The following is a 12480-nucleotide window of genomic DNA, read 5'->3' on the forward strand; positions in this document are numbered from 1 at the left end:
CTTTGTCATGAAACCAGATCCCACATCTGATGTGCTGAATAATCACCTGCATTAATCTGTCTCACTGCCATATCACATAGGGGAGAGGTTTGGGTGAACAGCAATGAAAAAAATCACCCAAAAAAATCACAAACAGTGTTTTAATGTGCAGATGGATGTTGAGGAAGCAGCCTGAGGTGTAAACCTCACACAAGTAGACACCTGCCTGTGTCAGAAGCCAGGGGACACATGGTATGCAGCCAGACGCTGAGATCCAGTACTGAGAGTTAGCGAAACACTGGTAGCTAATATTTTTGTCGAACATTTGATAGTAATCTGTGTCATACAGGACCTCCAGTCTTCATAAAAACAGTGTGGCGGTACCTGCCCAAACAGCAATCTCAATCTGCGCCTGAGGTGCATGTACTGAACCCCGCTTGTTTTGCCAGTATCGTGCGGCACGTAGCCAAAACCACCAGAGATCTGGAACTGCCCCCAACAGTCCCTCTGCTGGTGCGGATTCACAGAGAAAGAACAGAGGAAAAGTCGATAAACAAGTTCAAAGCGGGATTAGCGATATTTAGGCTAATCTGTTTTAGTCATCAAACGTTGTACGTCAGCCATTTGAATTCCACGGTTTTGTTGGAAAGTTTTCAAGTTTCTTTCTTTTTGTAAAAATCGGAAATTTTCATGTACTTTTCATACATCTCAGAAAGACTGTGTCTGATAATTATCATTCACAGGTGTGGGAAACAGCTAAACTTAGGGGGATTCTGGGTAATGTTGACTGTCTCAACACAGAAGTCTTTGTTTAGGTCTGTCGGTCATTTTACACCACGCAAAAGAGCAAACGAGGCTAATCTGACTTGAATTGCACCCGGACGCACGAGGGTTTAACACTCATACAAACCCTTAGGAAAGAGACAGATCGCAATTCTTTATCTGAGATAGCAATTCGTTTTAAGGAGTCGAATTGAAGTCTCTTGCTTCTCAGACTTTTCTCTTTAGAAAGAAAAGGGGCTGTTTACACTACATAATTTTCAGTTAAAAGCGGAAAACTTTTATGCGTTTTGGATTTACACAACAACAGCGCTTTGAGAGCCTGAAAACGCAAATTTTATTAACATGTTTTAAAGTGCAAGTTTTTGATGTAACTCCTCCAAAACGGTGACGTAGTGTTTTATTGCAAAGTGACATCGCCAACTACTAGTAATACAGCGTGGGGATCACTTTGACAACTACAGCCAGACCGATATTATCGGCCGATATTAGGCATTTTCCATAATATCGGTATCGGCAGTTATAATGGCCGATAAATGAATATTTAAAAAATAAAATAAAATCAATCATCTCTCCTTGGCCTGTTAAATTGAAAATGTATGTTTTACAATTTGCAGTATGATGTTATCTATTGCTAAATTATGGCTCATCATAGACTAGCTAACCACAAAGCTAGCTAATGCCACTATCATCAGTGGAAGACCGTTAACGTTAACATTAATGAGCTTGGAAACCACAATGAACTTTTTCTGCCTAAATAAAGTAATGATTACTGTATTTTATAACTAGCATATCTCTAGTTACAGTCCCGGCATCGTAAAATGTAAGTTATACTTGCGAGGAGTGAACATTTAGACATAGAGAAAAAGTATCAAACGTATCTTGTGCAGAAAAGTTAGCTTTTCTTTTTCAACAATATTTAAAAAAAAATAAAAATATCGGCCGATATATCGGAATATCGGACTTTAAAACCCAAAAATATTTGTATCGGTATCGGCCTTCAAAATCCTTTATCGGTCGGGCTCTAGTGACAACATTGTCGTCTGTATGCAAAAGCACAAAGGAAAAACTTGTTTTTACTGTCGTTGTCGTGTAAACATACCCTTAAACTGTGCTCAGATGTGTCAAGATGCAAAAGTCTACAATCAAAAGTCTTCAAATTACATTAAATGACACAAACTGAGAGTTCCATAAAGTCTCCTGAGCTTTAAGCATATGAGCTGGGCATATAAGCATTTTTTTTTCCTGGGAATATACCTTTAAACTACCACAAATCACCGTAAATCACAATTTGTCACCTATTTTACCAAAATATTTTACCTATTTTACCTTTAATATGTGACATATTACACCTATTTTACAGTAATATGTCACATGTCTGAGATGAAGAAGAAAATGCGTTGGAATCATTTGGATTGGACTGGATTATAAATGGGTGTAACTGTCCTTAAAGGAGTAGTTCACTTTTTTTTTTTTTAAAAAAAACAAAAAAAACGTTTTGCTGATAATTTACTCACCCCCATGTCATCCAAGATGTCCATGTCTTTCTTTCTTCAGTCGAAAAGAAATGAAGGATTTTTCTCCATATAATGGACTTCAGTGGGAACCAAACCAAGACACGTTCAGTACAAACTGCAAACTGTTCAAAGGGCTTTAAACGATTTCAGACGATGAATAAGAAAAAAATAAAAATAGCAAAGTTTAAGTTTTATAAGCTCAAATGGTCACCTTGCTCTGTTCTGTGATGCACGTTCGTGACTCTCCTGTTCGAACTCGTTTATCAAAATGAACGAATCTTTTCCCGAGTCATTTTGTTCGTTGAATGCACCAAATGACACGAAAAAAGATTCCTTCATCAAGATTCCTCACGAGCAAGGCGATTTGAGCTTATAAAACTTAAACTTTGTTATTTTTTTTTTAAAATGAGCGATCATTTCGTCTTGAATCGTTTAAAGCCCTTTGAACAGTTTGCACTGAAACTGTCTGGACCTTGAACCGTTTGGTTCCCAGTAAAGTCCATTATATGGAGAAAAATCCTGGAATGTTTTCATCAAAAACCTTAATTTCTTTTCGACTGAAGAAAGAATGACATGGACATCTTGGATGACATGGGGGCGAGTAAATTATCAGCAAAAGTTTTTTTTTTTTTAAAGTGAACTACTCCTTTAATAGTGAAACTGAACAACAGAGTTTGCTAAAACAAGTATTTGGCTATTGGTTAACATTATCCAATAGCCTGCATGACCTCGATGATGTCAGCAGAAAAGGAAAGCCGTTTCACTGGGAGTTACATTTTGATGTAACATTACAAACACTTGTTTTTGGAATAAGATGCCCCATAGGATTGTGTGCTCAAGGTCACTCTGCTAATATAACATTACAACAAATCATGAACCGTGTGTTATCACTGCTGCCTGTGATTTTTCGGATGGCAGCTTTCTAAAAAACATGGTTTTTCTTGCAGCGTTTGGAAAGGTGGTGTTGTTATTCTACTCCACTGATTAAGAGGTCAGATAAATGAGTTAGTGAAATCAAACAGCATGAAGCTCAACTCCTAAATCAAAGGCAACAGGGAGAGCGTACTTGAACTGGTCTGTTGTTGACCGTGTTGTGCTGTACGGTACAAGGCACACACTTATTGTGCTCCATGTCAGGTGGTATACTTTTCTTTTTTATTGTACAAGCCTCATTTGTGAAAGCCATTCTTTCAGTTCAATCCAATGCCACAGTTCATTGACATATAAATCTACATGTTAAATCCTAATGTAATTGTTAATTGTGTTGTCAATTTTACTTTGCTAAATATTTAGAAGCCATATAACTATGCAAAGTGAGTGTATTCAAGTGATTCCAGATTATGAGCCAGATATGTGTTGAAAGCACCCAGCATGACCAGAGATATCCATCTGAATAATACCGCACACCCTCATATCCTGCTGGAAACAGGCCACCAAAATACACCTAAAACAGTGTGTTTCCTTTGGTTTGGGCTTGGAGGTGAAAGACAGACTCCTTTTTTAAAGATCTTTGAAGCTGCTTTTGTCTATTGGTCCCCTCATGGGGTTTGTGTCCTTTCACAATTCCCATTCTGTTCACACTTCATTTCCATGAGAAACTGATTAAATATGCCAACGGCTAGACGGACGGACAGACAGGGAAAACTTTGGAAAGAAACTTAAATGTATCATTTTGGGTGTTTTCAACTGTGTGCGCTTCTGGCCTTTTAGAATATCCATGTTTTCACTTCTTTTTGGTGGCATTTTATTTAATTATTCTGCTAATAATTTTAACATTGTATGTAAATGCATATTATATAAGTGTAATTACGAGGGCGGCATATGAATTAAATAAAATAAAAAAATGAATGTGCATGGATAAATCATTTATAATAAACACTGCACACACATTCAAAATAAGAATCGTCAAATTTTGATTTTGAACATTTTTGATTTTGAAAAAAAAAAAAAAAAAAAAAATTCCTAGCTATAATTATATGGATCCTAAATACAAACAATATTTAATATAATAGCCAATATAATATTAAACAAGATAACATGTTCCTACTTTTTACATAATTTGACAACATTGATTTGGAAATGTAAATAAAAAAATCTGTTCACAATTTACCTTTAGTTTTTATTTTATTTCCACGAATCACAGTTCTCATAATTCATCCATTCAATGCAACTTTAAAAATATGTATTTTTGTAAACGGTGTGAACGGCATTTGGCAGTTTTTCTGTAATGAAACTGTAGATGTGTCAAAATATATATTTTTTTTATTCATATGCCCTCGTAATCGTAAGATCGATAGGTCATTAACTCCATTACATCATCTCTATAGGGCACAGCTGATTGGTTCCTGCAGTATCATGAGCTAATGAGCTCACTCCTTAAAGTCGGCGTGAAACGGAAGTTGAGATCATTTTTTCCTTGTCGTTGACGAATATTTGAGTGAAACGGCTTGTAAAATTAGAAAAAAATGTAGGGCAGGGCTTGATTTCGTCCTTCGGGAATTGATTTGATCGTTGGAGGTTGGGCGTTGCAAACAAAATGGAGGCAGATTTGAATGCGATTCTCTGAGAGCCGCACCCTCATCGACTCTGGCCACACCCTTTCGCCATTCCACGTGACCGAAATAGAAGAGAGGTAATGTATTTGATTAAAGATTATAAGGGTACATGCATTTTTAAATAATAATAATTAATAATAAACACTACAGTATTATCAACCCGATCTCACGACCAAATCGTATGAATTCGACGCATGATTAAAAAGTGTCTAATTCGTACTAATTCACTCGTATGAATTAGTACGATTTTGCTAAATCGTACATATTTTACGAATTGGCCAATTCGTATGAATTCGTACGAATGACCTACCCCTTACCCCGCCCCTAAACCTAACCATCAGACAAATCGAGTGAGGTCGTACAAATTAGTACGAATTAGACACTTTTTAATCATGCGTCGAATTCGTACGAATTGGTCGTGAGATAGCGTAGGTATTACATATAAAAAGAAGATTTGTCAAATTTGATTTCATGCCGACTTTAACCTTCAAATACTTGGTCAGAATTTGCTGTAGCAGTTTCAGAAACTCTCCTCCTTCCCCAGCTCCACCTGTATAGATATGCCAAGGGTATTTAATGTACGCTATATTGTACAGCAGCTGCATACTTGCTCAAAGCAGTGTGTCATGTATGTATTGCTCTTTAGCAGCAATAACAGCAACGTAACAGATCTATTCCGCCAATACCGAACTGTCATATACATTACCATGCCAAACACTCTGAGAGTTGTCATTGACAGATATAGCAACAGGAAGGCAATAGACTCAAATCGTGCCATGTTTAGACGGCACCTAATGGAAAGTGTGAGTGTTTTTGCTGTTGGAAAGAGACATTTCTCTAGGAGTGGCAGTGATAGTTTAGATAAAACTGCTGTGGAATGGAAAGTGTGCCATGCTGGGAGTGACCGCTCACACACAACACAACCTTTTCTTTCCGACTGTCGCTTTCTTTCTGTGCTTTACACAATCAGACAGGTGGCCCACATACAATATGATCTAGGTGCTTTGAGCCAACACATGCCATGTAGATATATCTCCTGTAAACAGCTTTGATCCGTGAGATTCTGTGAACATCCAGAATCACATCAACATACTCATGAAACAGACTTCTGAAATTAGATTTAGCACTTATTTTTGAAATAATATACTTTTAATATACTTAAGTGTGACCTGAATGCAATGTTCTCAGACACTTAACTGCAAAATGAAACTGTTTCATTAATTTTAGAGTGCTTTTTTGACCCTTAAAAACAAGACTTAAATACATTTTCATATGCAATTTCATAATTGCATTTATTGTCTTAGAAATGAAGTGTACTGCTAAAAAATATGTACAAATATTTATGGTAAACTTTGAAACTATTGCACATTTGAAATGTGTAACTGCACATTTGAAATGATGAAATTACAATTTTGTATATTTAAAATATATTTACTTAATATCGTTATATTGAATAACACTGTTTAAATTCAAATAAAGTGCTTTAAATGTATTTTAGTATGTTAGTCAACACAAAAATAATGACAAATTATTAAAAAGTAATTATTTCACACACACTTTTTAAACATGTAGCCTACTTAAGTATTCATTACTTTAACATTAGCGTATTATTTCTGAATTAAATTATTACATTGTTTAAATTAATATTTCACTAACTGTGATTTTGTATGTACATATCTGAAAGACATAACTTAGACAGTTCCCACTGATAACAGTTCACTCTAAATTGTAATGTGGACTCATGCATTTTCTGTAAAGCTGCTTTAAATGATGTGTATTGTGAAAAGCGCTATACAAATAAATGCGATTTGAACTGAATTGTTTAGAAATATTTGTTAAAGTGTACTCTTAAGTACATAAATACATTTTAGTGGCCTTTTATTTCATTATAAATATATTTTTTTATTTTGTCTGTATGTAAAAAGAACACATTAAATGAAATTAAGCACACTTTTTTCACAAAGGTAGTAAAACGTTTATAACAAAATGTACAAATAACACTCTCATTGTCTTTGTCAAAATCTAGTTTCAAAATGTGCTTATGAATCTGAGTATTCCTTTAACTTTTTTTTTTTTCTTTTCAGCCGAAGATAAGTCATTTGGGGTTGCCTCAAGGGCCTTCGGGTGAGAAGGTGGCAGTAGTCGCTGTGGACGACTGTGACATCGCCATGGCCGTGCGGTTCGGCAGTCAGATTTCCAACTACTCCTGCGCTGCCCAGGGCACTCAGACCGGACAGAAGAAGTGAGTTTATCCATCTCTCTGCAAGACGAACAAGAAAATTGTTCTCACCAATCGTAATTGTCAATAATTACACTTTTGTGTTCCCTCTCACACCCCTGCACAATCCTCCAGGACACATGTCCACATGTTTTTCTTTTGTTAAAAGATCTTCTCATGCTTTTAGGTGCCAATTGATATTATTTCATGCTGGAACAAGGCTGCGCATTAAAACACATCAAAGAGAGAACAACAACAGCTAAATGCAAAGGTTTAACCTGTCGCTCCAGTCTTATAAGCACTGACCTGTTTTATAGTATGGCAGCATTCCACAAGCGATTGACAAGTTGGTTAGGGAAGGTCACGCCCCCCGTCACCTGTCTGGCTTCTCTCTTGTAAAGATTTGCATGTGCTACGCTGATCATGAAATACACGCTCACTTGTATGCATACAGCCTTTCAAACTATACTCCATTTGATAGCGTGTCCAAACACAAGCAACCAACACATTAGCAAAAATGCCTTTGGGCCCTATTTTAAAGTCAAAATTAAGTATGTGTTCTGAGTTTGTCACACCACAGACAAATTTGTTTTGAATTTGAATGATAAAAAAAGCCAGCAAGTACATAAAATAAGCTATCAAAATCTTTAAAAAAAATGTGCAGTATTCTCTATTCTCTGTGTCCGCTGGCTGCGCTGAAACCACGCCCACTCGCGGGAAAGTTGTCGACGGTGATATTAGCTGATACTGCTTTCGGGACGGGAGGATAAACGCTGAGGCGGGAGATAGTCGTTTCGGCCCCGTCCACCAGTAACAACGGATTATCAGTGAATCAGTTGTCTCTGAGGAAAGTTTATAAAACGATCCCGTGTAAAATGATCACTACACAGGCGGGTGTTGGCGGTGATCCTCAGCTCTTCATCAAGGTTGGCTCTACACAAAATTAATCCACCTCTTCTTGATGTGATCGCTTTTAGGAAATTTAAATAAAGACACCGATCTGTTTTGTACATGATCGCATCCAGGTAGTAGCATGCATTTCCGTGTCGAAGGCATAGCTAGCTAGCAAACTGTAGGCTGTAGTAACTAATAGTACTGACAGTAACTCGCGATTGAGCGTTAGGGGAGAGATCGGCCTCAGTGCGTCATCAAGTAGGGGCGTGTCCAGGAGCTCAAGAGCTCCAGTGCGTTATCGAGCCCTGTTTTAGCCCCGCCCAAAAAATCCGTAAAATAGCAATGGTGAAAAACCGTTTAACGGTCTAACTCTGTATTTCCATCGCAGTCTCATCCGTCTCGTCTTTTGACCATACGTCAACCCCCCCCTCCATTTTAGGGTACCCTTAAACGTCGGTTAGATGACGTTATCGGATCCTAACCCTACCCCAGACCTAAACCTAACCCGTCACCTAACTGACGATAAAGGTAAAGCGTCAGTTGTATGACGGCCCGGGATCGTCAACTAACCGACGTTTAAGGGTACCCTAAAAAGGCGGATGTTGACGTATGGTCAAAAGACGTCCCAAGACGTCAGTTATATGACGACTTGGGATGAGACTCTGTTAGTATTTCAGTACTTCACAGTCCACAGTCTTTGTAATATTTTTTAGCAATACATTTGTAACAGTTATAATGTGTTTAGAATTTTTTTGTAGAATTGCCTTTACAGGGACTTTAAGGATCTAACCGCATGGTATAAAGCACATGGTGCAAGCCCACTTTTGCTAGTTTAACGGCGGGAAAAATGGTCTAAAAGGGTTGTCCCTATTGTGTTTTGGGCGTAATGTGCAATAAACCAATCAGAGTCTCATCTCCCATTCCATTTAATGGGAGCCAGTTGCGCTCGCGCCATGGCGGATTCGCTATTTACATGGTTGAATTTGCAAGTGGAAAAACTGAACGCTTCTCTAGCGAGGAAACGGATCTGCTCGTGCCTGAGGTTAAAGCACGGAAGCAGAACATCTACGGGACAAGGCGGATTCCACCATACCTTTATATACACAATAATTATCTTTACTTTTATTTTTAATATTTGACTTTTTTTTTTTTTTTGCTTTGTTTCTCTAGTAGTTTGTTGTTTTGTCTCTTCCGATTCATTTTTTAGAAAAAACGATTCGGTTAGAAAAACTCTGCATGACGAAATGTATGGTATAAAAGAAAGAAAGTATGAAGGAGGGTAGCTTACTAGATTGTGAAACAGAGCTATCGATGCCATTGACTTGTTGGAGTGGTTGGTGGGACATTTCAAAGTTTTGTCTTCTCTCTTCAGGTCTTTGGATCTCACTGGGCCTCTTTTGCTTGGCGGGGTGCCCAACCTTCCAGAAGATTTCCCCATTCGGAACCGGGACTTTGTGGGCTGCATGAGGAACCTAACGATTGACAGTAAACCCATAGACATGGCCAGTTACATCGCCAACAACGGCACCAATGAAGGTATGACATGAATCACAGCATTTTTCGAAATGATAGATTAGCAAACTTGTTCTTGTATTATTGTTGTCCCTCATTCAAAATAATAGCGATATATTTATTGTTCTGTCAGGCTGTCCAGCGAAGAAGGACTTCTGCTCCGAGGGTTTGTGTCAGCACGGCAGTCAGTGTGAAAATAGGTGGAACACGTACTTTTGTGACTGTCCCGAAGGCTGGGGCGGCAAGAACTGCGATCAGGGTAGGTGGGCCTATTTGGTAGCGTGCCAGTGCACGTGAATGCGTCATGTACGTGTTTGTTATTCTGAACAAGGCGTTGATTGCTCGTGAACTTTAAGGAAGCAGGCAGTGGCGTTAATGCGACAGTGTTTCCTGAAAGGAAAATGTCTCCGCCGATAAGCATCAGTCAGGATCTGCTCCACTCTCCTTTTCTGCCTCATAATAACTTTACGGATACGCACTCCACATACTCTGAGCAATATGCGAGTTGAGTTGCCAATGCATTTCCCATAATGCCTCTAATCTGCACAATAAGTGCCAACAATATCAAAGCTTTGGTTCTTCAACCTGTTGTTGTGGCCTTGTGGGTCAAACCAAACAAAAAAAAAACTGTAATTTCGGTTCAGAGTTTTACGAAAGATAAACCCTCAGATGATTAATTATTTTGTTGCCACCTTGCTGTCTACTGTCAGGCAACCATTCCATCCCCTCACAAATAGCGCTCATATAAAAATACGGGTGCACTAATAAGCATTAATTCATTCTTAACTAATGCACAGATAATACAGAATTAATGAGTAACTAATGATTATTTAAGCTATGCATTAATGATTACCACATTAGGAACTAATTAAGAGTTTGTAGGGTTAATGTATTAGTTCATTATTAAATAGTTCATTGTTATTAATTGAATATGTAATTGTGGATTAATTCCATAATAACTCATTTTTTGAACTAATAGTGTTAATTAATATGTTAATTACCAGAATGAGCCAAAGCTTTGTATTTCAACTTCCAGATAATATGACAGGTACACTAATATGCATTAATACATGATTAATTGCTTCATTGTTAGTGCAAATTCATGTGCAAATTACTACAATTACTAAATGACTAGTTAATAATGATGTGCCCCAACAAGTAAAGTCATAACGTAATGATACCTTTGCAAATAATTAGCCAATGATTAATTAAATCAGACAACTGGAAGTTGAAGTGCATAGCTTTGACTAATTATGGTAATTAACACATTAATTTACACTATTAGTTAATAAAATATGTTATTAAGAAATAATATACAATGACACATTGAATTAATAGCAATTCATGTATTACTTAATCTATTAATCATATAGACCCTTTATTAGTTGCTGATGCAGTAATTCTTCAAGTTATACATCAACTCATGATTATCTGTTCATTAGTTAAGCATTCATAAGTGCACCCGTATTGTAAAGTGTTACCAAAGTTTGATGTTAGCATGTTGCTAAGCTAATGCCTTGAAACCTTCAAAAAGACAAAACACACATGTTGGGAAAAAGTAGATTTTTTAAGTGTATTTAATTATTTTTTATTGATACTTCTCACTAATTGATAAAAAAACAAGTACATTTATAATCAGTTGATTTGTGCTAACATGATGCTTATGTAACAATTCAGTATTCTTATAAGCCTACACAGCACACACAAATGCTGGCTGAAATAATCCAAATTTAAACGATTTTCGGGGTGTCACAATATACCAGTATTGATGATAACTTTAATATTTAAACATGAATTATTGCTATATACAAATGCTACACATGCTGTACAATAATATCGTAAATCTACTGCTAAACTGTCTGTTCACCCCCCTACAGTTATTTTAAGTGTGACTAGCCAAAAAAGAGAGAAAACACAAAATAATAAGTCAGCTCATTAGCTTTTGCAACGTAGTTTAATTGATAGTTTTGGAGTACGTGCCGATCTGGATTGAAATCACTATTCCCAGATTCACTCACAATTACAGGAATCACAGAACCCTCTGTTCTTAACTAATTCTTTGGTGGATTTAAAAATTCGCAATAAAAAATGTTTACAGGATAATAAATTCGCCAATACTCGAATGAGAGGGGATAGTGTGAATCACGCTGGTGTCTTTCAGGTCCCTCCACAGGCCTGTTGGGGCAGCGCTCCATTGTTAAACCTGTATCTTCAAGTCATGTCATCATCTAACCACAACCTTGTTGACTGAAACTGCCTTCTCCAATTTAATATTCTGGCAGAGAAGCGTGTCTGCTTGGAAAGGGTGTTATTTTTGATGCTGATTGGATGGATGCATGAAGAAGCCTTGATTTTGCAGTTTGTTTTCGTTATTAGATAGCTCTGTTTTGGAGCGAATGGCTCATTTCCAATGGGAGCAAAGCGTAATTTAGATATTATTCTCTACACTTCTGCCATAGCACAGATAGAGTGTCCATCTCTAGTAAAACACGTAATTCGGCCCACGATGGCTGGCAGTTCCTTGGTGACTTCTCAAAATTCAGTCACGTCAGGCAATATGACACTTTAGTTCATTATGCCTCTTCAAATTTCAGACATTTTTAAAAAAAATTCTGAGATTTATGGATCAAGCTTAAAGTATATACATGTAGGTGTTTTTTTTTTCTTTAAGAAAATGTGGGTGGTGCTTGCTTGAGCAAAACTTGACAGCATAATGCATTGTGGGTGGCTGTCAGAGAATTCTTGACCCAAGTCTAAAGACACTAAACAAGCACATATACTGTAGATATAGTTCTCTAAAAATAAAAATCATTTACTCACTTATTCATTCTTTCATTTAATCATTCACCATCTTTCTCTGGTCATTCCAATGTCTGAAGAAATGTCCCATTTATACATGTAACTCAAAGACAAAGCATAGTACTAGCAACGCCAAGGTCATGTGTTGGATTGATAAAAATGATACCTTGACGACTTCAATGTTAATCACGTTGAATAAAGCGGCCAAAGGATAAACGTAAATGTA

At 37.1% G+C, this 12480-nt stretch overlaps 1 protein-coding gene and 1 long non-coding RNA gene across 7 annotated transcripts in view; one reads left to right on the forward strand and one right to left on the reverse strand.

Annotated features, from left to right (window-relative positions):
- The window catches only part of LOC120477097 (uncharacterized), a 283701-nt gene that overhangs the window by 115979 nt on the left and 155242 nt on the right, over positions 1–12480 (reverse strand). The gene's annotated exons all lie outside the window — the stretch shown is intronic.
- celsr1a (cadherin EGF LAG seven-pass G-type receptor 1a) overlaps positions 1–12480 on the forward strand; it is a 103343-nt gene that overhangs the window by 64389 nt on the left and 26474 nt on the right. For all 6 annotated transcript variants that reach the window (XM_039668493.2, XM_039668491.2, XM_039668492.2 and 3 more), the window contains 3 exons: positions 6916–7073; positions 9316–9479; positions 9589–9714. In XM_039668493.2, the coding sequence (XP_039524427.2) occupies positions 6916–7073; positions 9316–9479; positions 9589–9714 (448 nt within the window). The remainder of the gene's footprint in view (positions 1–6915; positions 7074–9315; positions 9480–9588; positions 9715–12480) is intronic.

Source organism: Pimephales promelas, chromosome 24, assembly GCF_988280905.1.
Source record: "Pimephales promelas chromosome 24, fPimPro1.hap1.1, whole genome shotgun sequence".
Classification (NCBI taxonomy): domain Eukaryota; kingdom Metazoa; phylum Chordata; class Actinopteri; order Cypriniformes; family Leuciscidae; genus Pimephales; species Pimephales promelas.